Source organism: Notothenia rossii (genome assembly GCF_949606895.1).
Source record: "Notothenia rossii genome assembly, chromosome: 1".
Taxonomy (NCBI): domain Eukaryota; kingdom Metazoa; phylum Chordata; class Actinopteri; order Perciformes; family Nototheniidae; genus Notothenia; species Notothenia rossii.
The window spans coordinates 19,057,000-19,083,522 of NC_136912.1; the positions used below are offsets into that span (position 1 = coordinate 19,057,000).

A 26,523-nucleotide genomic window follows, 5' to 3' on the forward strand; every position below is an offset into this window, starting at 1 on the left:
GGCATCAGGTGTTTTGAGTTCCTCCCCAACCTCCCTAATCTGTCATTTTGGCTGTTGGCAGAAAGCTCAGGTGTTTTGCTGCCGACAGAGAGCTTTGTGGTTGGATGGCTGTTTGCTGTCGGGAACTCTGATTCATCCGGGGCAAAGCCCAACAGCCCCCTGGGTATTTTTAGCCTGGTGTGTGGCTTGCACAGACAGGGGTCACCCATTTGGTCTTGGGCCACTTGAAAGGATTGTGATTCTCAGAAAGCCAAAATCCTCTCTTGAGATTTTAACTTTTTATTTGTTACACAACTATGTAACGATGTATTACACAACAGTTTGGTAAAATAACACCAGTGTTGAATTACCTTTCCTACAATACTATTATACTTACAATAAGATTGATGCCGGACGAACGAAGGTTCTAACTGAGGCAGAAACTCAACGTCTAGCGTTTTTAACCGTGAAACTTAATTGTGAACACTATCTTTAAAAAAGTTTTGTATCATTAGCTTCAAGTCCTACTGAACCACTGGTGCCTCAGCCTCAGTCAGCAGATGCTTTGCCCACACTTCACACAATAATTCAGTTATTCTGTGTGGAGTTAAGGGGTCTTTGATTTGTAAAAGTCCTGAAGATAGAAAAGACGCAAGCTGTGCATGTGTCTGTGTGAATACTTACTGTAGTCCTAACTATGTTTAGATATAAGAATATACTGTCTACAACAGCATACTATGTCCTCCCAGGCACACACATCCTTCCAGCACCCATCCCATGAATTTGAAACGCACTCAAAAATCGTCTTTTAGAGCTGACCACTGCTTTGAGGCTCAGGGCTGATTCATCCCAAACAGCCAGTTAGCGTGGAGAGTGGGGCGGTGGGGAGGAAGAAGATAGTGGAAATGATGAATGGAGTACCAGGGAGACAGGGGAGTAAGATAAAGCAAAAGGAAGGCAAGGGAAGACAAGAGAGGAGAGTGATTGCCAGAGGAGGTGTAGTGTCTTTTTCAGGGCTAAGCTGTTTAATTAATGCTGCCTTACTAACCACCTCCAATCTCAAGAGCCTTTTCTGTATCTCTCTCCCTCTCAGTTCACTTGCATTCACTTCAGTCTTCATGTTTATCTTTTAATTAAAAATGGCAGATCATAAAGCGATCCCCACTGCGACCATGACAGTCCCAACACGTCAACAACAAATGGTTTAATTGCATGCTAATTGATCCTTAAATCAATACGTTTATGAAAGGACATGCAGCTTCTCTTCTTCTTTGTCTCTGTACATTTTGTTCTTCACTGTTGGGAATTACTTTTTTAAATGAGCAACTTTCTTTTGGTCCTGGGAGAAATCCTCCACACAGTCTCTCCTTTTTAATCTACTCTCCCTTGTTCCACCCCACTAACACCTCCCTCTGTCTGCGGCTCTCCTCTGTCCGGCTCAGGGAGGGAGTTAGGAGAGGTGAGAATGAAAGCCTGGCAGGAGGATTTCCCAGCAGACGCTGGGACATGTGGGAGGAACCACACTCCTTGCCAATCCTGACTTATTATTTTCTGTCACTTCCAGCCACTAAATACTGGTGCTTTTACATTACATTGCATTTAGTTGACGCTTTTATCCAAAGCGACTTACAATAAGTGCGTTCGACCAGCAAAATACAAACTTGAAGAAAACAGAATCATATAAGTACATCAGGTTTCATAGAGCTAAAACATTTAAAGTGCTACTCAACTATCTTTAGATAAGCCAGTCCTTTATTAGTATATAAGTGCTTTGTTAGTAAGTCTATCGCTCGAAGTGGAGTTAAAAGAGATGTGTTTTCAGTCCGCGCCGGAAGATGTGTAAGCTTTCTGCTGTCCTGATTTCAATGGGGAGCTCATTCCACCATTTTGGAGCCAGGATAGCAAACCCACGTGTTTTTGCTGATGGGAACTTGGGTCCCCCTCGCAGTGCGGGTGCAGCAAGCCGTTTGGCTGATGCAGAGCGGCGGAGTGCACATGCTGGGGTGTACAGTTTAACCATGTCCTGGATGTAGGAAGGGCCCCAAATCCATTCGCAGCATGGTACGCAAGTACCAGTGTCTTGAAGTGGATTCTAGCAGTTACCGGAAGCCAGTGAAGGGAGCGGAGGAGCGGCGTGGTGTGGGAGAATTTAGGAAGGTTGAAGACCAGACGAGCTGCTGCATTCTGGATGAGCTGCAGAGGTCGGATGGCACATGCAGGTAGACCAGCCTGGAGGGAGTTGCAGTAGTCTAGGGGTGAGATGACGAGAGTCTGGACCAGAACCTGCGTCGCTTCCTGGCTCAGCTGGGGACGTATCCTCCTGATGTTATAATAGGGCTGGATCCTTTTACTGCTGTTCAACCCTTTATCCTGGCTGTATATAACTATAGGAAGATTCAATGGTGATTCACATGTGTTGTAAACTTAACTGCAAAGCATTGCCTGACAATATAGGTTATTGGTTTAAAGCAACTAAAGAGCTAATGCCATGTGTGTTTTTAAGGTTATGTTCTGGCATAATTATGTCGGAATTAACTTTCCTTTAAAAAGTAACAATTTAAAAAAGTATCCATTGATTATAAACGTGATATCAAGGAATCAGGGTTGTTTTATGATAATGTTTCATCTGCAAAATGTCACTCAAAGACAGAAATAGATATAAATAAAAAGTTTAGAAATAGACAAAAACTATAAAAGATGTCAAACAGCTGCAAAGACTATAAAAAGGGGCAAAATAACCACAAACCGACACAAAGTCAGTAAACAAAGACTAAGAGACTAAGAAAAAAACAAAAATAATTACAAAGTGACAGATTATTTACACCAATAATTAGATAAATGTCTAAAATTAAAAATTTCAATTATAGTTGTATAATTGTTTAGTTAGACTAGAGTGTTAATGGTTAGACAGTAATGCTGAAACTAAACATTTATGGTCTTTCACTGTTCAGCCTCCCAATTGAAAAACTGAGAGGTAAAGGTGACAGAGAGGGTAGAGGGAGGGTTGACTGAGAGAAAGAGTGAGGAGATGAATTGGCCATCTAAAGGGCAAGGCAATATGCATGAAATGTCACATCATGTCGCTCCTGTCTGCAGAGAAGGAAAAACATCACTGTGTAGCTGTTTGGAACAAAACGTTACTCAAAGCTTCCTTTTGATTGGAAGGTGAAAATGAGATATTTTAACACCTTCTATCACTTCAAAATTTAGCAATACCTCTAATTTGTGCTGGAGGGGCTGTGGACAGGTTGGAGACTTCACACATATATTTTTTGGGACTGTCCAACCATTCAGGGTTTCTGGAAAGATGTTCAAAAGGAGATTAAACGGGTGCTGGGCATTACCTTTACTTTGGACCCAGCACTTTATATATTGGGTATACTGCCCCCAGTGATATGGACAGAAATGTAGCTTTCTTACTAAGAATTCTTCTTCTAATTGCGAAAAAAATGACAACGGTCTCGTGGCTGAACCCGCAGTCCCCCAATATAGTCCACTGGAGAAACAGGGTAAACATTTTTTATTTAATGGAGAAAATCGCAGCAAGACTGCAGCTGAAAACTGACAAATTCGAAGAAAAATGGACACCAGACAAGCAACACCAGATCTCTAGCTGCACCTCTTTACTTTTTTATTTATTTATTTTTCATTTATTTTATTCACTGCACTTGTACTTGTTTCATCTGGATGGTAAAGCACTGGCTCTTACTATCATAATGGTTCAGGTATTGTGCGATTATGTTTCCGATGAGGGGAAGTGATAATATCTGTAATATGTTGATAATGTTTACACAATATAGAAATTGAAAACATTAAGAAACTGTATGTCCTTTTGGTGCCCAAGGAGGGTATGTATGATTAATCCTGGTGTACAACAGCTGCAGTTATGTAAGCATCTCCATGTATGTTCTATTGATGTTATGTATGAAAAAAAAAAAAAGCTAAAACAAAAAAGCTTCCTTTTTAATTTCATGTGATGGTTTGAAAGCCAGTTGTATTTTTCTATTTATATATTATTATTTTTTTTACCATAAATGTTATTTATTACAATAAGTCCGAGTGTTTAAGCTCAAACTTTTTTTTTCTAGCATCTAGAACTAAGTTTTGTGTTGTCTGCTTTCCTGACGCTGTTACATCTAAGCTTTACATCTATTCACACTTGATTTATTGCATCTTTATTTCAGTGTGTGTATGTCTGTGTGTGTGTATGGTTGGAAGGTGACAGTGATTAATTGCACAGTAGGGGTGGAACAAGCATTGGTTAATTATGTAATCGGATAATGTCAACGTTTATGTTGACTGGGACACAAGAGGTGGGGCCTCCTGTATCCCCACAGCTATTATGCACTAATCACAGCATGTGTGTGTGTAAGTGTGTGAGAGGGATCAAGTGTAATTCTTCGTACAGCTCCTCGGGGTGAATAAGAATCAAAGGGCGGTTTGATATTAATGGACATTTTCTGAAAATGTTTTATGAATCACAGTGTAAACATGTCACATTAGATGTTGCTCCTTGCATAGCAGTTTCTCATTTTGACACACAGAGCTGTTTTCTAGCTTTGGTCCATTTCAGTCCTGCCTCCAAGCTGAATATAATAAGCTTTTGATATGAGTCACATTTGAACAGAACAAGTGCTTTTACCGTGTGACATTTACAGCTCTCTGCAAGCAATTTCTTTTGACTGAATTTATATTTTTAACCTTACCAGATCTTAAGAAAAACACTACCTGTGTAACAATGAATTATGCCAACTAAAACCCTTTTATTAACCCTTACACTTCAACTTAGTGATATAGACTCTTCCTTGTATAAATATACATAATGGATCTGATTAGTCTGGGCATCACATTCATAGGAAACTGTTCATTTGCATAAATATGTATACATTATAAAAGTCAACTTGTTTTTAAAAGATGAGATTTGGTCCATTGTACCGCTTCCTGTTTGTATACACAACGTAGGTGTAAACTGTGGTCCAAATTGGTACTGATGGAATGTTGTTCTTCACTAAAAGTGTTCAAAACACCTGTTCTACTTGTTCCAGCTAATGCCAGGTTGTTTGTCATCCTTTGTTAAACAGTGTGTGTGTGTGTGTGTGTGTCCCCCTCTGCTCCACTCAGGGTATCACCACAGCCTCCCCTCCTCCCCCTACACTTCCAATGCAGGACCCGACGGGCAGAGGTTACCTTCTTCTGGCACCCTCTCCTCTGAATACCTGAACGAGGGCGGCTCCACAAAGGTTCTCCTTGTCATCTGTAACACAGCAGGATCTGGCCAGCAGGCGGTCAGGTGAGCTGCAGGATCAATTATTGTTATGGTCTTACATGGAGGGGAAACCACTTGTTCTGAAAAGTGAAGCCAAAGAGGAGAGTGTATTTTATCTAATGGTCAGCCCCTCTGGTTGCAAGAAAGCTGACTGTAAAAAAGTTCCGTTATCGTGTTAATCAAACAGTAGAAAAGTCAGTAAACTTAGATTTATTTAATAAGACACTGTGTCTATTCAGTCGTATAAAGAATGACTGATTAATTCATTTGACTTTCATCATCCAGAGCTGCCTCAATATAAACATGTAGCTTCTGTTTGACTTTGACCTGTATATCTATTGCATGAATGCCTATAGACAGGGCTCCTTTTATTTACCTTGTGCAGCTTGAGCCCCATTCAGCTGTGGCTAGAAGCTGAAACCTGAGACTGAGTCCAACAATGCAGCTCAAACTGAAACACTTAACCTGTAAAAGTTACCATTGAACGGTTGCCATATGTTACTCTAACAAGTGTAGGCAGCATCAGTAAATAGTTTTGACTAGAATGGATCTGATGTTCACCAACAAGACAGCTGGATGAATGCTCTATGCATGCCACCCACAGATTAGCTGCGTTGTTTTGTTTGAGGTTAAAGGCCCCTGAGGGGCTTTATTGCATTGCAAATAAGAGAGGACATGTCATGATCACATCCATCTTCACAGTTATGGCATTGTCTCTTAAGGAAACATCCTCAATAACGTACATTTTGTCAGCTGCTAAAAACATCTATCTTAGGTGCACACTGACTGGTTCTGTTGCTGCTTGGTTTGAGGAGGCACTTTCATGTTGAAAACACAAGGTGTGTTTGAAGGACTGTGTCATGTCCAAGAAACTTATTGTGAAAGTTTATTCTTTATGTTAGAGTTGTCATGTCCCTTTGTCTTGTGCTTTATGTCTATACCCTTAATTATTTCTTCCTCTCATTTCAGGCCTCCACGCTCCCCGCCCCTTTTCTGTCTCCTGCGTCCTTGATTATTTTCCCCGCCCTGATTGTTTCCAACTGTGTCCCCTTTACCTGTGTATATATTGTGTTAGCTCCCTCCTGTTAATTGTCAGTTCGTTGTCTCACGAAGACCACGTATCGGCTTACCTCACGGACCTTTTCACGGACCTTTCACGGACCTATGCTATAGATCGCATTATAGTTTTCCTCGAAAGAGTGGTTTTGTTTTCCTTGTTTTTATTACTGTGCAAATTCCAGTAAAGTCTTTATTTTGAAACGCTATCTGAGTCTGAGTTTTGAGTCGTGCAATTGAGTTCATGCCTCAGTGTTCTCCCCTTGACAGTACGAACTGACCATCAAAATGAACTCAGCCGACTCAGATCAGATTAAGAACGCTATCCGTTCTCAGGGCCAACGTCTTGGGCAACAAGAGGAGCGTATGGCCACCATGCAGCAGGGAGTGCAGGATCTAACCAGCAGCCAGGGGGAACTACAAACATCGTTGACGACCCAAGTTAATCTACTGGCAGCAGAGGTTCAGCGTGTGCTCACTCACCTGCAGGCTGTTTCTCCTCCTACGACTCCTCCGGTTCCAGCGGTGACCGGATTCGATCCCAACCGGGTTACTGAGCCGCACAGGGCTTCCATGCGTCTGGCTCCACCCGAAAGGTACTCCGGGGACTCAGAAGGCTGCCGGCCGTTCATCGTGCAGTGTGAGTTACACTATCACCACCAACCGGCTGCTTTTCCCACGGACATTTCCAAAGTGGCTTTTATGATCTCTCATCTCTCCGGCCGAGCAGCAGCGTGGGCCACGGCAGAATGGTCCCGAGGCTCGCCTATCTGCGGGTCTCTGGAAAACTTCATAGACACTATGAGGAAGACCTTCGATCAAACCACGCCGGGCAGGGAAGCAGCTCGGGCTCTGATCAAGCTGCGACAACATCAGCGGAGTGTGGCTGACTACGCCATCGAGTTCCGGACTAAGGCAGCCGACAGCGGCTGGAACTCCGCTGCATTGTTTGACGCTTTCGTCAGCGGTCTCTCGGATTCTTTACAAGACCAGCTGGCGCCTCTCGATCTGCCCGCTGATTTGGACTCTGTCATATCCATGGCTTTACGTATAGACAATCGTTTGACGGAGAGGAGAAGGAATAAATCCAAGGATGCGGTTGATCCACCTCTCCAGAGGAGACGCTCGCCGCTGGATATTACTTCTTCTTGGAGGCCCCGTCACCCCTCACCACCTGCGTTCCGGACAACAGCGCCCCCTGGCTCCGTGGAGGAGCCAATGCAGTTGGGCCGCGCCAAGCTGTCGCTGGCAGAACGTCAGCGTCGATTCAAGGAAGGTCTGTGTTTCTACTGCGGGCAGCGCGGACACCCACAAGCGGCTTGTCCGGTAAAAGAGGAGGCTCACCAATGAAGAGGAGTACGTTGGTGAGCCGGATCTCTTCCTCTGACTTTCCTCCTCGCACCCTGACCCGGATCCAGGTAAAAATCAGAGACAATGTAGTTACTCATGGTGTTATCATTGACTCAGGGGCGGACGAAAGTCTTATGGATTGGGGTTTAGTTAAAAAATGGGACATAAAAACTAAACCTCTACCCCAGCCTCTTGAAGCGAGTGCTCTCGATGGGCGGCTGTTGTTTAAAGTGACTCACCAAACGGAGCCTTTAGAAGTAAGATGTAATGATAACCACCATGAGACAATGTCTTTTCACTTATTTAACTCAGCCCAACATCCACTCATTTTGGGGTTTCCCTGGTTGAAACTTCATAACCCTCACATAGATTGGCAATCTGGGAGGGTGGAGGGGTGGGGAAAGAATTGCATTGATCTCTGTTTTAAGCAGGTAGCAGAGATTGACAGGGGATGTAACACTGGGAGTGTTAGGCAGGATACAGTCCCAAAAATATATCTTCCGGATGTACTTTCAGTTCCTTCCTGCTACCACGACCTTAGTGAAGTTTTTAGTAAGTCCAAAGCTCTGGCTCTTCCTCCTCACCGCTCCTATGACTGTGCTATTGACTTGATTGCCGGGTCTCCCATTCCTAAGGGTCGACTTTATGCAATTTCAGGACCTGAGAAAGAGGCCATGAAGGACTATATTGATGCCTCCCTCAAGACAGGGCTTATTCGTCATTCCTCATCCCCAGCAGGGGCGGGGTTTTTTTTCGTGGGCAAAAAGGATGGGTCTCTTAGGCCCTGTATCGACTACTCACCTCTCAATGACATTACGGTTAAAAACCGGTACCCCCTCCCTCTCATCTCGTCCGCTTTCGAGCAGCTTCAGGAAGCCAAGGTTTTCACCAAATTAGACCTGCGGAACGCCTATCATTTGGTCAGGATCAGGGAGGGCGATGAATGGAAGACGGGTTTTAACACCCCTTCAGGACATTATGAATACCTGGTCATGCCGTTTGGATTGTCAAACGCTCCTGCAGTCTTCCAGGCTATGATCAACGACGTGTTGAGGGAGTTTCTGAACCGTTTCGTTTTTGTTTATCTGGACGACATTCTGATCTACTCCCCTGACCTTCACACCCACAAACAACATGTCCGCCTGGTTCTACAGAAACTGCTCCAAAATAAGTTGTTTGTCAAAGCTGAAAAGTGTGAATTTCATGTGGAAACAGTCACTTTTTTGGGCTTCATCATTTCCCCAGGTCAGGTTATGATGGACCCAGAGAAGGTTAGCGCAGTAGCCTGTTGGCCTACCCCTGACTCTCGCAAAAAAGTGCAGCAGTTTTTAGGCTTTGCTAATTTTTACAGACGTTTTGTGCGGAGCTTCAGCGCTATTGCAGCTCCTCTTCATGTCCTCACGTCCCCTCAGGTGCCTTTTGTGTGGTCTCCTCAGGCTGAGGAGGCTTTTTCTCGGCTGAAAAAGATGTTCACCACTGCCCCCATACTTACCATGCCGGATCCCACTCGCCAGTTCGTGGTGGAAGTGGATGCCTCCAACGAGGGGGTGGGAGCGGTCCTCTCCCAGCAACAACAGAAGGACAACAAACTTCACCCCTGCGCCTTCCTGTCCAGGAAGCTCTCCCCGGCAGAGAGAAATTATGACGTGGGAAACCGTGAGTTGCTGGCCGTGAAGTTAGCGTTGGAAGAGTGGAGGCATTGGTTGGAGGGAGCCGAGCATCCTTTTGTGGTCTGGACCGATCACAAGAACCTGGAGTACATCAGAAAGGCCAAAAGACTGAACTCCCGCCAGGCTAGGTGGACCTTGTTTTTCAACCGTTTTGACTTTGTTCTTTCCTACAGGCCGGGGTCTCAGAATGTCAAGCCTGACGCTCTGTCCCGTCTGTTTGACTCTGTGCCTGCAGCCAAGGAGCCGGAACCCATCATCCCATTGAACCGGGTGGTAGGAGCGCTGACTTGGCCAGTAGAAAAGGAGGTAATACGTGCCAATGCTGGAGCTCCTGCACCAAGGGGTTGCCCGCCTAACCGGATTTTTGTTCAGGAGGCCGAGCGACCACAGGTGATCCACTGGGCTCACACTTCGCTGCTCACCTGCCACCCCGGAGTCAAGAGAACTATGTTCATCGTTAAACAACGTTTCTGGTGGACATCCATGGAGAAGGAGGTGAAGGAGTATGTGGAGGCGTGCCCTATCTGCGCTCGAAACAAGACCTCTTCCAGGTCGCGAATAGGGTTATTACAACCACTCCCTATTCCCAACAGGCCCTGGTCAGAGATCTCCATGGACTTCGTCACTGGCCTGCCCCTCTCTAGAGGTAAAACCACAGTTCTCACGGTAGTGGACAGATTTTCCAAAATGACACATTTCATTGCTCTGCCAAAGATGCCCTCAGCTAAGGAAACGGCGGAGGTCATGATGCAGAATGTGTTTCGGCTTCATGGTTTCCCTAAGGATATTGTCTCCGACCGGGGCCCCCAGTTTGTGTCACGCTTCTGGAAGGAGTTCTGCAGCCTCATCGGTGCCACGGTCAGTCTCTCGTCTGGATATCATCCGGAGTCTAACGGCCAGACAGAGCGCCTAAATCAAGAACTGGAGACCTGCCTGCGCTGCCTGGTGTCCCAGAATCCATCCTCCTGGAGCGAGCACCTCACCTGGGTTGAGTATGCACACAACATCCTCCCTACTTCTGCCACGGGCCTGTCCCCGTTTCACTGTTTATGGCTACCAGCCGCCACTGTTCCCAGCCACGGAGAGGGAGGTCACGGTCCCGTCTGCCCACGCTCTGGTCAGGCGTTGTCGGCGCGTGTGGGCTGCGGCTAGGAAGATACTCTGCAGGAATTCACAACTGGTTAAGAGAGCAGCAGACCGAAAACGCCGACCAGCCCCTGTATACCAGCCAGGCCAAAAAGTCTGGCTCTCTACACGAGACCTTCCCCTCCACGTACTCTCCCGAAAACTGGCTCCCCGGTTTGTGGGTCCTTTTCCCATCACCAAGGTCATAAACCCAGTCTCAGTGAGACTACGGCTTCCCAGGGCCATGAAGGTACATCCCACCTTCCATGTAGGGAAATTAAAACCATTGAAGGAGAGCGCTATGGTTCCCACCGTCAAACCCCCCCCCCGCCCCCCCGGATGATCGATGGAGGTCCGGTTTACACGGTCAAGTCACTATTGGCTAGTCGGAAAAGGGGTAGAGGGCGACAGTTACTGGTTGACTGGAAGGGTTATGGTCCTGAGGAGCGGCAATGGATTCCTTCCCGCTTCATCGTGGACAAAAGCCTCATTGAGGATTTTGACCGCCTCAACTCAGAGGAGCCTGGGCCGTCAGGAGCCGTCCCTAGAAGGGGGGGTACTGTCATGTCCAAGAAACTTATTGTGAAAGTTTATTCTTTATGTTAGAGTTGTCATGTCCCTTTGTCTTGTGCTTTATGTCTATACCCTTAATTATTTCTTCCTCTCATTTCAGGCCTCCACGCTCCCCGCCCCTTTTCTGTCTCCTGCGTCCTTGATTATTTTCCCCGCCCTGATTGTTTCCAACTGTGTCCCCTTTACCTGTGTATATATTGTGTTAGCTCCCTCCTGTTAATTGTCAGTTCGTTGTCTCACGAAGACCACGTATCGGCTTACCTCACGGACCTTTTCACGGACCTTTCACGGACCTATGCTATAGATCGCATTATAGTTTTCCTCGAAAGAGTGGTTTTGTTTTCCTTGTTTTTATTACTGTGCAAATTCCAGTAAAGTCTTTATTTTGAAACGCTATCTGAGTCTGAGTTTTGAGTCGTGCAATTGAGTTCATGCCTCAGTGTTCTCCCCTTGACAGACTGCAGTTAATGTAATTCATTGTAATGCCTCAGAACCTACTATGAGAAACTGTGTGCTTTTTGTAACACAGAGCATCATTCAAATAAATACATGCATTTAAGTCAGGGTAGCATCCATCCATATAACTTCCTGGTTAGGATTGTATTAGCATTCAGTAATATTCTGACACTAGGGGGCTTATTGTGTGTAAATAAAATGTTTTCCATCACCAACAAAGCTCTTTTAAGAGGATGGCTCACATTTCTTTACAGGGATCAATTAAATCTAACATTTCCTTGAGTCATTAAAGATGTTTTCATATTTCCCTTCAGTCGTTAAGTGTCAGTCATCATGTCTGATAACAGATTCCCTTAAACTCACTCACTATGTTAGAATTGGACATAGGAGCACTTTTTTGGCCCAAGACACATGTGTGAGTCCGTCTTTGTACTTTTACACATCCATCACCAAAATTAAAGGTCAGTTCCTACACTGTTGAACCACTTTTGGCATTACAGATTTTGCTTCTGTAGCTATTTGAAACAGTATAGCAACTTCTACCAACTTTTGCAAGAATAGTGTGGGCACACAAACTCTTGCAAAAAATATACGGAAGTCAAACAACAGCCAACAAACTAAAACCTCCAAAATGACCATAACATTAAATCAACAACTCTCAAAAAGCTCCTTACCTTTCTTGAAGGCAGGATTTATTGCAAAGGTGTTGTTTTAAACTCCTTAGTTTGAACTAGGTGTACCTGCAGTAATACACTGGCGATTGATTGTATGTGCTTTGAACCTTGAAACTTCAATATTCAGCTCTTTATCTCTAATTTATCCGTGAGAGATCCTGAAATACTTGACAAATACAACTGACTCTCTCATTAGCCTTGCATATAAAAGTCTCTGATATAGCCTTGAGTTAACCTCGGGACAGAGAACCCATTACAAGGCATTGATGACATAGAGACTGGGTTCTTTACTTTATTTGGCCGCTGACCCCACGTAATGTCCCTTCACGTTGTCAGTACAGGGCACAAGGAGCAGACAGTAAAGCCTTGATGCTCTTGACACATGACAGCGAGTTGAAATGACCTTCAATGGAGGCACTCTCTCAGAAATGTAATTTATATTGTTTTGTAGTTTTGGTGACTTCAAAAGTGAACCAATGTTTTTAAATTGACTGTCAATCTTTCCCTTTTCTCCTCTCCTCTCCTCTCCTCCCCTCTCCTCTCTTCTGTCAGGTTTGGACCTCCATTTCTCATGCGTGAGGACAGGAGCATCTCCTGGGACCAGCTGCAGCAGAGCATCCTCAGCAAGCTGTATTATCTGATGCTGAACGGATCCCAGGCTCAGGTAATGCCTACACCCCCAATAAGCAATAACTTCATCCAATCAATTGTTGTACCCCTTACCCTTCAGCCCAGGGGTTCCTGGACCCTCTCCACTCCAGTGGAGTAAATTAAAAATAGCAGAGCAGAGATTAGTTTGAAGTTTAATCAATGTTCCTGCCTGGTAGGGTTCTGTGAGTGAATTCAATTTAACGCATTGTTTGTTTACAATTACCTGAGTCACATTTTCAGCTCTACATAAAGACCAACGTTAAACCCCACAATAACGAGTTGAGAAAAGTTCTCCTTCAGATGTTTGTTTTTCATTTTTCTGATTATAAATGATTTAATAGGAACTCTGCTGATACTACAACATTTATTTTCTGCTTAGCATGCTGAGTGAATAGCTTTCAGAGACTTCTGTATTGTATTGTCTCCCCATTATTAAATATCTATTGTGGTTCTCTTTTTTTATTCATAGAAAGTCATCCTTCGTGTTCTTTTTATTCATTCAGAGTAAGGGCAAATATATAAATTCTAATATGGGAAATGCCCGTATTAAATGAAATCTTTTATTAAAAGCAAAGTACACCTCAGGACACACGCACACACACACACACACACACACACACACACACACACACACACACACACACACACACACACACACACACACACACACACACACACACACACACACACACACACACACACACACACACACACACAACACACCATTTATGGGAGAGTGATAATGGTTTTATGTGCTGAGTACACATTCAATTATGTCACAGCCCACTTAAAGGCAAATACAAGAAATTCTCGTCTTCAAGATAAGGACTGGATTTCGCCACAGTGGACACATTACTGCTACATTCCTGAATTAAAATGTACACAATACAGCCGGTGAATCTGAAGTGCGTTTTTTTTCTGGACAGCCAGTCTTGCATATTAAAATCCACAGTCTACTCCACTCGTTACGTACTGAGAGCTTTTACAGTGATCCCTGACGAGCTCATCTCCACTTCATCTGTTGCTCAATGGACAGCTCAAGTGATCTGCTCAACAGGAGCCACTGCTCCGCTCTCAAATATACACACACATACAGACACTCACACACACACACACACACACACACACACACACACACACACACACACACACACACACACACTGTGGGCCATCGCGTTACCATGGGAAACGCCATGGTAATCAGCAATATTTGAGGTGGCCTTATTCAGAGCAAGCAGCTTTTAAGCTTTTCCAAGGAAAGATGGAAAATACCAGCCTGTTATTTATTGATCATTATCTTAGTTTCTCAGTAACCTATTAAAAGCCTGTCTGGCCAGATACAGTACAAGCTTGTTAAACCTTCACTTTTCCTCAGTACCCAAATCTTTCTCAGTTAACAAAACTACCAGGGTGTTTTGGATTTAGATTGAACATGTGTATTTTGCTGGAAAAGCCACCAATATCCCAAGGGTAAAATGTTCAATGTATGCTTTGATTTGTTGTTCTCATAACAAGTAAAATGTAAAAAGCATGTTACAGTAGCTGCGGTACAAAGTCAATAAATCAATCAAGCTATCAATGTTTATTTATATATCCCAATATAAAAAATGTTACATTTGTCTCAGTGGACTTTACACCATTTGTCCTCGACCCTCACATCGGACAAGGAAACACTTCCAAAGAAACCCCACAGTTAATGGGGACAAATTGAAGAAACTTTATATATTTAGTTAAATGCAGAAAATGACATGCAGAAAGTGTGTGAGATCTTTGCTGAAAATAGTTGATTTCCCCTCTTTCTTCTTTATGAGAGGTTAGTGCGCCACCCAGGGGTTTTTTCAGCAAGGTACAACTTTCTCTTTATGGAATGAAAAAAGGAAAACATAACTTGAGTTGTTACCGACTTGCATGTCAGAAACCGGCTCATCTTTCCACACCCCGATGTTCTCTACAAAGAATATCACAATCAACCACAAGTGCTAATGCTTCATGCTTTTACTATAAACCGATTGAAAGAATGAGAACTAAATGCTTTAGCTGCTTTGGCTCTCAATTTCGTTTTCCATCTTGATCCTTGACATAATAAACCTTTATCTGTCACGGCAGATGTTTGTATTAAAGGCCACTCAAATATATTATATATGCAACAAAGTTTGTTTTGTACTCTTATAAGCAAAACATATAAAGTACAAACCCTGATAAATAAGGGTTATTTGTTGTTGTGTTGGCATCAAGTGCTAGACCGTGGCCAGACAGTTATTTTTCTGAATACTGAATCAATCTAATTTCTGAAGGATTTTTTTAAACAATTGAGTAGTTATTGATAGTTGTTGAAAAGTCCAATTTGCTTATCAGATTTTTAGAAGGTATTTTAAATTACTATTTTGTATGAACTGATGTTAAAATATCCCATAACAGTTTACACTTTTATTGAAAAGCTTAGATTATCATCACTCTTTTCCTATGGTCACATGGTCTAACTAGAACTGATTCCTTACAGTAAATGACCCCTGCCTTCCTTTAAGTTAACACTCAATCTTATAATCAACTTGCTATGTGTTGGGCAGCTGAGATAATCAGGTGCTCACACAAAAGAGCCCCTTGTTTTAATGTCAAGTCCCCGAATCAATTAATCTCTTCAGTTATCAGCTCTCCTTTAAGACAGATCACGAATCCTTAACTCTCCACGTTGTATAAGTATGATTGCGCATTAGCATGAAGTGTCTGCTCTTCTTCATTAAAGTCCAATAGATAGACAATCTATGATTGCTCTGCCCTCTAAAACTGAAAATAGAGAATATGGCTTTTTTAATATGCTGAGTTAGTCTCCTATTAACCAACCAATTTGTTTATTTTATGCTAGGCTGCACTTCCTGTTATCCAACGTTGGCAGGCTTAGAATGAAAACATTAGCAACTCAGTTGGGCTCCCTTCTCCCTAATAGCTCTGCCTTCTTGTCTCTGCTGCTCAGGCATCAGTGGATTCAAAGTTCATCTGCAAATGCATTTTCTCTATGCCAGCGAGGTCCCGGCATGACTAGCCTTCAGATATAAATGTGGGAGGTTGCATGCTTTAACTGTTGTGCTTAAGTTATGTTGATATCCTAGGTTTCAGCCCCAAATCAGAGAAGGGTTTTGTCTAGACAGCACTTGAATATGCAGTCCAATTGCAGAAATGGATTTCTTTCATTTTAAATGATCAATTAACATCCACACAGTCCATTAAAATATGTACAATACGCCAAGGTAATACTTGTTTTTCTCCAATTTGAATGATACAGTACATATTGACATCTCCAACTTTTTGATTTACTTATTTAAGTATTAATAAGATATTAAAACCACACAACACAGCCCATGCTTTATTTAAAGACCCTGAAAAACATTTCTTTAACCAAGTTCTCTCACACATAATATATCGACCATTAGGGAAATAATGAGGGATTCTGTACTGTATTCTTGTTTGAAGAGTTTTAGACATACAGCATTTAAAAGCTACATCTGTATTGATTAAGAAGACGTCATACCTTTTTTGTCAGGTAATTAAAGCATAACAAGATTTTCTGGATATACATTATATACGGTTGCATTTCCTCCCTTTAAATCATATAATCTCATCACCACTGAATTTCAACTCAGCGTTTAAAGTTTTATTTGGAAAAAAGATTGTGCAAGTTCAAGACCTAGCTGTACTAATGAGTGTTTTCATCCTTTGCAGAATGCTGGCATGCTGTTCAAGATTAGAGTAGTTGGAGGATCGTCAAACTACAGCTACCTGTCCCCGCAGGACAGCAGGCCACTTTACCACACTGCTGTTGACAGGTAGGACACACACACACAAAAAAACAAACACACAAACACACCAAATTGTAGACTCGCACAAAGAAAAACCTGCTGTACCTAAGTACTATACACCGTTTCTTTGTATGCCCGATAGCACATTTATGCTGACATAAATATACAGTCCCTGCATGCACACATTATACCAGATGCACAGCACATTATACAGTGCACACACACACACACACACAAGCACAGACACACACACATCTTGTGGTACAACTATGGTAAAAAGATGCAATGGTCCCACAAAAAAAGGCTTTTTCAACGACCATGTCAAGTCGATCGATTGAATGACTCTTAATCATAAATATAATCATATCAGCCTATCAAGACTATAGGCTTGATGGAAATGACTGCATTAGCTGATATTTGAACACATAACAGACATGTTTTCTATTGCATTGGGCAAAAAGCCACACATTATTTCAGAAACAAATACCCCTTTAAGGTGCAATGTGGAACTTGGTCAGTATCAGTCAGAAAAATAATCAACTGAATGTGGAGGGGTGTCCTTGTTTAGTCAAAGATGTTCTGCAGAGATATTTCCTGCCTGTCCTGTGTCGTGATACCACTTTTTCCTTCAGAGAATATGGTGAGTCACTGTAGGGTCTAGCATAGAGAGGTAGAGCTGCCCCGAGGACTTTCAATCATGGACGGAGTCGCTGTCCCATGATTCGCAAGGTTGTTTAATGGAATACATCCAAATCAGAAGAAAAAATAAAACAGGATATATTTCAGTTTTTTCGTGACAGCTGCCAGGAGATTTGGGTCAATCAAACTGATTTGATATAAAACCAGACACCAGATTGTTATACCACATTTGACTCAGCAGCCGGAACATTATGAGACTGAGTGTAGTGACAGCAGTCAACTTAGTTTTCCATCTCACTTTTTGTGGCATATTTAAACCCTGGTGCAGAACTTTTAGCTAAACCAGTTGGTGAAATTAAATAAAAAATGTTCAGTGGTTTGAGAGTTTGGAAATAGGGAAGTAATGTTGGGAGGGGCAGTGCCACTTTGAATTTAATCTAATAAACTAAACATCAGTGGGGTAAAGTAACTAAGTACATTTACTCAAGTACTGTATTTAATTGTACTATACTTGAGTATTTCAATGTTTTTGTTACTTTGTACTTCTATTCCACTACAACTCAGAGTTAAATTGTGTACTGTTAATCCGTTACACTGATTTAATACCTAGTTACTTTGCAGATTTTGTTTGGTGATATACATAAACACTTAAATAAGACTTAAGTCAAATCTGGAGTAACATTCACAAGCTACCCTGCAGCATACAAAGTTATTAACCTTAACCAGCTTTGATAAAACTTTAATGCATCAAACTCAAAAAATGTAATTTATATAATACTGAATTTGGCCATTCTGCAAAATTAGTACTTTTAGTATATTTTGATGCTAATAATTTTCTACTTTTACTTAAGTAACATTTTTAATTGCAGGACTTTTACTTGTTACAGAGTACTGCTTCACTCTGGTACATCTACTTGTACTTAAGTACAATATCTAAGTACTTCTTCCACATCTGCTAAGTATTAAAGTATGTTAGGAGCTTGTTGCCAGGCACCCACAAATTACACCTTTAAGAGGATTACAAGGACCGCATCATTACCCAGTGTGGGGTCTTTATTTCTTCTGTGATTAAGAGCATGCAGCAGAGGGTCTTGGAGGGTCTCTGCTGTTGTATTGAACATCAGTGAAGGTCAGGCCTTTCAAAAAGGAGTTAGGAAATGAGATTATCATCCAGATTAGACAAGTCATTCAAGAGGTGTGTATTACGATTCATGCATTTATCTCTGTGTGTGGCGTGTTTTCATTTGTGTGCGTTTTTTATCTGCTCGCTCTGCTTTGCACAACTTTCAAATGGCATTTTGCTCTCTTTATCACACAGCACCTGTGGATAGAATCAATATCAAAATAACTGACCAATAACAAATCAAAACGCAATGGAGGGGGATTACTGTGATGCTCAAGGCTTTAGCTGATTTTAATTTATTTGTTGAATGTGTATGTGTGTTTAGTATTGGCACAAGTATGTAACATGAACCCAATCATTTATAGTTGAAGAGAACTTGCAGTGTCGGTCCCTAAAACACAACAGATCTGTATATAAACGCCGTTCAACTTGAATTAAAAACTATCCTAGGCATGATCCACATTTTTCCACATGATCCCTCATTTAGAGAAATTATTTATTTCTTTATCAACTTTTTAAATATTTAATGAGTTAAGGGGTCAGTTCTTACAAATCCCATATCCCATATATCAGTCGTTTCAAATGCTGCATGGTTTAGAAACAATTTGCCAATGTTTTCGGATCCCCACCGCTTCTTCTGCCAGCTTCTCCCAATGAAATGGTTGTGAATGTTATTTGGTTTTCAGCTCTAAATGCTTTTCAGAATTTAGAACACCTGGCTGTGATGTGATTTCATTCAGAACATGTTTCTATGGAAATACAGCTGCCCAAAGCACAAAAACCAGGCATAAATATGATAAGATGTGCTTGTCACTCTTGCACAAGCCTGAAGATTGTGGCTGAATATCGAGAATCTGTCTCATTATAAGTTATATATATATTTTCTTTTTTTTCGGCCCTGGTAATATTACTGTGTAATCACCTTGCTACCAGGTAATTGTTGTTTGTGTGCATGTTGTTGTTCTGGAATAGTAATGTGTCACTAAAATATGTGTATAATTTAGTATTTAATTAGTGTGCTGCTGTGTGTTGGCAGCTCTCTGCTAATCAAAGCTGCTGCTGCTCTGTGACATGAGTTTCATTTCATTTCTATGTGGCACCCTGCTCAAACAGAGCTGTGTTCCAATTAAAGGGATGAAGTGGAAAGGTTCAATCAGGAAAAATTAATGTTTAGATGAAGCCTGATAGGCAGACAACTTATTATATGAAATAACTTAGAAGTTCTTAGAAAAAAGTGTTTTAATTAAATGACTGACCCATAATTTAATGGTCATGTTATTTATTGGCAATTCAATTATTCTGATATAAATTGGTATAAGTTATGATAAACATTGTTAAAGTCCACACTTGTTCAATTAGCACATTTCTGCCTTCATAGTTTGTGTTACTTGCCTTTTTATTGACTGTATGTTCAACTCCACAGTTGTCACAGAACAATACACACATTTCAAAGCGCATTCAATTTCACTAATTACTTTTTTAGTTTTTCTTGAAAATCCCAAAGCCACATAGCACCATGACAACTGCATGAGTTCTTGAATAGGGAACAATGAGGTTTTGTCCTGCATTTTGTACTAAATGGCAGTTTTTATTATACCACTCATGCCAAGCTCAAGTACATGTACAATCACAAGCCTAGAGAGATAAACATGTTATCGGTCAATAGGTTGTTATTTGTTTTTGAGTTATTTTACATTTCTGGAATGCTTGGCCATGTTACATAAGCCTGACATCTAGTGGTTACAATCTCTATGTTTATTCAATCAACATACACAGTAAACAATAATAAGAGAACAACATGAACTCTAACTCAATTAGAGAAAAACTACTCTCACTGAGAATGATTCATTATTCAGGCCCTGCTGGAAATCTGCAGACTGTCTCTTTTCTGAATGCAGGTTCTTTACAAAATCAAAATGAAACACATTTTGTCTCAACTTCATATCATATGCCATCAGCAATCCGTCTTGTTCCTAGGAAAAAACAAATATTGTGTGCCTGAGCTATTGTTAAATCTACCTCGGCGCTGTGTGGCAGCTGAGTCAGATTGAGTCTGTCCAGCTGAGATCAAAGCAGTGAAGGAAAGCTCTGCAAAACCAACATGAAACTTTTTTGGTTATGTAATGGCTCACAACAGCTTTGCATAGAAATAAATTATATCAAGCCATGTCTCACCTGCAGGCGACCACCCCGTGTAATCGCTCCGTTGACAATCTGTAAACTTGTGCATGTCTGTCGGCTTGTCACGGTGAAATTAAATAAAAAAGCACAAACAAACATTCATAGAAAGTCTCACTGATGGACATAAGGTTTCCGCCTCCCACAGGTTTGTGGTTCAGGGTTTTAAAGACGAAGCAGAATGTTTCTACTAACACTTACAATACTAGGATCATATGGTGTGTTTTGAAAACTTCCTTTTTTTGCTGTCTTGTAGAGCTCTGAAGTTCTGCGGTCCCGGAGGACCACCCCATGTTAAGGTTGTCATTGAGTGGGAGAACAAGATCAAAGAATGGTGAGCGTTCTGCACAAACATTTCACCGTCCAGTAGAGTATACCAGAGTTTCTGCAGATCCTTAAAAAGTATTCGAGGCATTCAATTCACAACGCTGAACATAAAGGCTTTTACGGATATTTAAACATTTTTAAATGATCTCTGAAGTCATTAAACATCCCTCGCCACTATGTGAACATGATGAGATTGACCCTAGGGCTGAGGGAGTGTGCCACCGATAGTAACTAAAGGTGTGTATGACTCATAGTTCAGTGTATTTATGCATTTGCTAAGTAAAGGTCTGTAAAGGTAGGCTTACACATGAATAGGCTTACTCACCTGGTTAGATCGATAAGTAAAAACAGATAACTTTATATTTATCCGAAAAATTCATTTTGACCAGTTTTATTTAACTGTTGTCTTGTTCAGCTTGTGGGATTCTCTTATTCCCAGATATATCTGTAAATGTGTGGAATTGTTCTGCAAGATACCATGAACCTGAAGAAATAAATTATAGTAATCATGTTACAGATCACAAAAATAAAATTCTATATAAAAAAACATTATATAATATTTTTGATCACTCTTAGAAAACATTAGGCTTTTAGGGAAATAGATTTACGTGTGTGTGTGTGTGTGTGTGTGTGTGTGTGTGTGTGTGTGTGTGTGTGTGTGTGTGTGTGTGTGTGTGTGTGTGTGTGTGTGTGTGTGTGTGTGTGTGTGTGTGTGTGTGTGTGTGTGTGTGTGTGTGTGTGTGTGTGTGTGTGTGTGTGTGTGTGTGTGTGTGTGTGTGGGTTTCAGTCTCTTTGGCAGCATCCAGGAGGAGGTGGTGAAGGATGCAGAGAGTGTGAGGAACCAGAAGCAGCAGCATCTGCAGCAGCACAGCTGCACTTTAGACGAGTGCTTCCAGCTGTACACCAAAGAAGAGCAGGTGAAGCTACGACTGTTCATCATCTGTTTTTCATCATCTTTTTGCATGTTGCTATGGAGATTTTTTTTCTATAACTTTAAAACTAAAATAATCCTGATAAACCTGCTGGATTTCAAAGGGAACTTATCAGGCCTCTGTCCCTCGCTACTTTAGTCTCTATTAGCCCACCCAATTTTCCAACTTAACCATCATTAGTTAAATTGCATTGTGTGCAAGCGACAGGTTTTAGCTGAAGAAATATTATGAAAAATGATATAAATTGTTCTGTTACGGCCCGTCCACACAGCGGCGTGCGTTGAAGCTTGCCGGCGGGGGGGGGGCCAATACTCGACCAACAAACAATCAGATGAATCTCCCGCCCCGGATACACAAGCACGCGGTTTGATTGGCTAGAGCTTGTACTGGCATATGATTCAATTGGCTGACGCTTCCGCCGAACAATGCAGTTCGGCGAAGCGTGACGTCACCCCATTCAAAGTGAATGGGCAGAAGCGTTGAAGCTTCAACGCACGCCGCTGTGTGGACGGGCCGTGAGTCTAACAATAATGAAAGGTTGCAGTGCTAAATTGGTGTAATAGGTGAGAAATGACACCCTTGTTAAAATATGATTACACCATTTTTTTAAGATTACTGTCCTAAATGTCTTTCCATTGCAACTCTATTACCCATCACCATTATAATAAAACAAACTGAGAGCATATTTTACACCCTGGAGTTAACCTCACCTGCGCACTGTGAACATACTATGACTATACAAGGCAAGCCAGATTAAAATGTCCCAGTTATAGGTAACAGTATTCTGCCCTCCTGTGATTGACAGTGACCTTTTCAGTGTCCATATGAAGCGTCCCAGTCGCTGTGCTTTCCCCACACACTTACCCAAGTAGATAATTCCTATTCTCAGCCAGAGTGAATGGGGGGGGGGGAATTGAGATGGCCACAAATGGACAGAAATTGCTCTAAAAGCTACGTATTATGGTGCAGTGTGGGGGTGTTAGTGTTTCTGGAGCCCATTCTGACTGAGGTTCAGGTGAATTGTCAAGTATTATTCGTTGTTGTGGTGCATTGCAGTAAAACAATTATGTTTTACATAATACGAGAAAATACGTAAAACACAAAGTCAAGAAATCCTTACATAAAATGGAAAAATACAATACAAATAAATTCAGTTGCCAAAAGCTGAAAAAATATATAGATTTCAGACTTGTATTTCCTTTTTAGGGAAGAGGTATGGGATAACAACCTACAGCAGTCCTTTAGCAATGAAGTAAACCCTTTGGAAGTTTATGCAAGTCCTTCATGCCTCCCAAATTTGTGTGCAGTAGATGAACACTAAAGGAATTTACTTGAGAAACTGACGGCAATGGAAAATACATACTGTAAGTTCACGTTTATTCACCAAAGTCGCCTTGAAGAACGTCTTATATTATTATTTTTGACCGAAAGATCAAGGAAATAACACATTTGCAATTGAGTTTGCTTTAAAAAACAGAATTAATGAATTTTATTATATTTTCCCAATATTCTTGCATTTTATACTGTACCCAATTTGATGAGTAGGGAGTCATTTAAGTGAGACATGTAATTTTTACATTGTAAAATGAAAAAAAAGCGCGTTATTTTTACCAATAAACCCTACATTTATCACAATCACAGTTCAGATGACATTCATTAATCATGCCTAGAGTAGACTAATTAAAGTAGTGTTTGAGGTTCACAAGATAACATAGTTTTGGTAATAGGAAAAAACAACATGTCAGGATATACCAGACAAGATTTATTATAGCACCCAATACAAACAAAAGATCAAGTGCCTTTGAGGATAAGACATTAGCAGCCTCCCACCTTGAAGAAGAAGAACAGGACATGGAGCAACATCACATTAGCTTTGTGTCGGCTACAGTGTTTAATCACAGCTGCTCACAGTGAGTTTTAGGACTGAAAAACGTCACAAATGACTAACTGAAATGAGCCGGTTTAGCAGTTTTAACAGTAATGGGAGCGGCACTGTAAAAAACGTAGCACTCTGGAAAGAATCTATCATTTTTATTATATGATTTGGAAGAAAAATTAGCCTTAGAAAAGAATGAGGCATTGCTGACGGATTTGATAAATGACATCCCTCCTCCAGGTTGATTTAGTGAAATGATGTCTGTGTCAGTTTGAAAGTAGGATGTCATATATTTAAAACATATTGGGATGTTTTTTTTTATTATACTTCTGAAATGGAATCTCAGCAGGATCATTCTTTTTCTATTTTTTGTACTGATGACTTAGCTTCAGGGGAACTGTGTTAAAGTCAGCAAGCATCCAAACCTGCAGAATTATGCATTGTGTGTTTGCTTGAACCCAGCCGCTTTTCAAAATTGCAGAAAATTGCTTTTCCTCTTGCATCCAGTTTCATTTACGTCAATCAAATCCTTGCTATTCGCAAGAGGAAAAAGCTCTGCAGTTACTAGAATCAACAATGAAGGTCATAGTCTTGAACTTTATACAGTCTATGGTCTTGAACTGCTGCGAACAAAAGCCAGTCATTTATATTTTTATTGCGCATAGTGCTCAAAGTACTTGGAAGCATCCTTCAATTCTTGACAGCTGTTCAACAGTATCTTAGGTCCAAGCTGCAGTTTCTACATATAAATGAGCTTCCTTTACATAATAAGCCCTTTCCAAACAAGTTCCCACAATGCTGATGACGCCTATAGCGGCCAGCTCAATCCCTGTGGATCTCATCAGAAAAAAGGTTCACAATCAAGGGGACTGGAGTATCCAACTGTGTAGCGCATATATAAAAGATTATTTGTGATGCCTTCATATATGGTGAAGCAAAACCCAGCAGAACATCTGGGTCTGTGAGCCCTACGCATAACCTCACACTCTCTCTGAAAGCCACAATGCAACTTCACAGGTTACAAAAATAAGTCATTTTGTATAGAAGTCGAAGAGAAAATATCCCTGCAAAGAGGAAAACAAAAAAAGATTGTGACAGATAAATTGCCCAACTCAAGGCTTCAAAACAGTAGTCAACATACTCAAGGGTCACGTCACGGTGACTACGTCCACTTGAAGTTTATAATAGAACACACTTCATTCACACAACGATCGGAAAGTGAACATTTTCAGGCACTGATTACTTGAAAAAATACATGGGTTTGAACATTGCAGAGTTTAATCAATATATAACCCCTACTTCCATGTAAGGGAAAATGATTAAAGGAAATGACCACAGATAAAGAACATATTAACTACAACACTTTAACTAGCAAATGATGTATTATGTATAACCATGTTGTTGATGTGTTGACAGCTTGCCCCGGATGACGCCTGGAAGTGTCCCCACTGTAAGCAGCTTCAGCAGGGCATGGTGAAGATGAGCCTCTGGACTCTTCCTGACATACTGATCCTCCACCTCAAGCGCTTTCGACAGGTATGTGAGCCTTAAAGTGGGGAAAACAGTTCACGGGAAAGAAGGAGTTCAGCTTGAATTGAATCATTTAAGCCTTGAAGTTGATCCTATTGACATATATCAATTAACAATTGACTAAATTACTGTTCACTGTGAAAAGGGACACTCTAATGGACAAACCCAGAGAGAACCATGAACTGCAGTTCCCCCTCACCGTTTCGGTTCAACTTATTTTCAGCACAAAGGAAACAAGAAATTCCACTTTGTGCTCTCACCAGCATCAAACATCTAAAAACCTTAGCTACCAGTTATTGTTACTTTTATCAGCTTGATAGCCAGATATTTCCCTTGTGGTGTAGAACACAAAATAGCTAATAGAATAGCAAACATGTATCACTTGGCTAAGAGAAAAAACAAACACTGAATGCTAATGTTTTCTGGGATCGATGGATATATGTGAACGTAATTGTTTGTAAACACATTTCCCTGAACACCTTAATATGATAATAATAAATCAATATTGTGTTTCTTTAACGTAAGTAAACAAAATGTTCTCCTGGTAATTGTTACATCCAATATTCTGAAAGTAGTACAGATACAGGCTGTGACTGACTGAGAGGATATCAGGCAGGGGTTAGATAAGTGTTAGAGTTATAAAAGTAAGATGCATGAAAGACAGTTAAGTAGTATTGATATTGCAAGGCAAACTTTCGCTCAGTTAGTATTACATTTTGTCTACATATTTGACTGCAAATCCTCTCTCCAGCCTCCCATAGAAACACAATATGTACATTTCCAAACATTGAAGCATATCGTCTCATGTTTTTTATGTTTCTGTTTATGGGAATTATTATTTACTTCCCAGCTTCCCCGATCGTTTTGTGTACCAAAGCATCTGGCACATGAGATTCTAGTTTTCCAATAGCTGCACACACCTGACATGAGGAACACCCACATGGTGTTTCATTTCACAGCTGGCACTAGCCGCTCCAATCCCACAGAAGTTGAGACACTTTGACATTACATCTACCAAACTCCAGTTTTGCTGCCAAGGTTAAGTCCTAGCTTTGCCTCCAGCGTTGTCCAGTGCTTGATTGGCATCCCTCGCCCTCAGCAAATAAGCAGGTGGCCCTATGTTCAGCCATTACTCAGTCATGGCCATTGCTACTTTGACCATTGTTATTTTTTCCCAGCTTTTGACTCTGTGCCAAGGCCCAGTTCTGCCCTGGAGACTTAACAAACTGAGGTTGTATGCATAACCTTCAATCACAGCCTTCAATCAGGAGAAAATGTGCCAATCCCAGGAGGGGGACCGAGGCTTTTACAGTGAATAGTCATT

At 41.4% G+C, this 26,523-nt stretch overlaps 1 protein-coding gene across 1 annotated transcript in view; it reads left to right on the forward strand.

The window, feature by feature from the left end:
- usp43a (ubiquitin specific peptidase 43a) overlaps window positions 1–26,523 on the forward strand; it is a 113,052-nt gene that overhangs the window by 70,243 nt on the left and 16,286 nt on the right. The window contains exons 7-12 of the mRNA XM_079656909.1: window positions 5,101–5,269; window positions 12,702–12,813; window positions 16,518–16,621; window positions 20,791–20,868; window positions 21,649–21,778; window positions 25,086–25,205. Of these exons, the coding sequence (XP_079513035.1) occupies window positions 5,101–5,269; window positions 12,702–12,813; window positions 16,518–16,621; window positions 20,791–20,868; window positions 21,649–21,778; window positions 25,086–25,205 (713 nt within the window). The remainder of the gene's footprint in view (window positions 1–5,100; window positions 5,270–12,701; window positions 12,814–16,517; window positions 16,622–20,790; window positions 20,869–21,648; window positions 21,779–25,085; window positions 25,206–26,523) is intronic.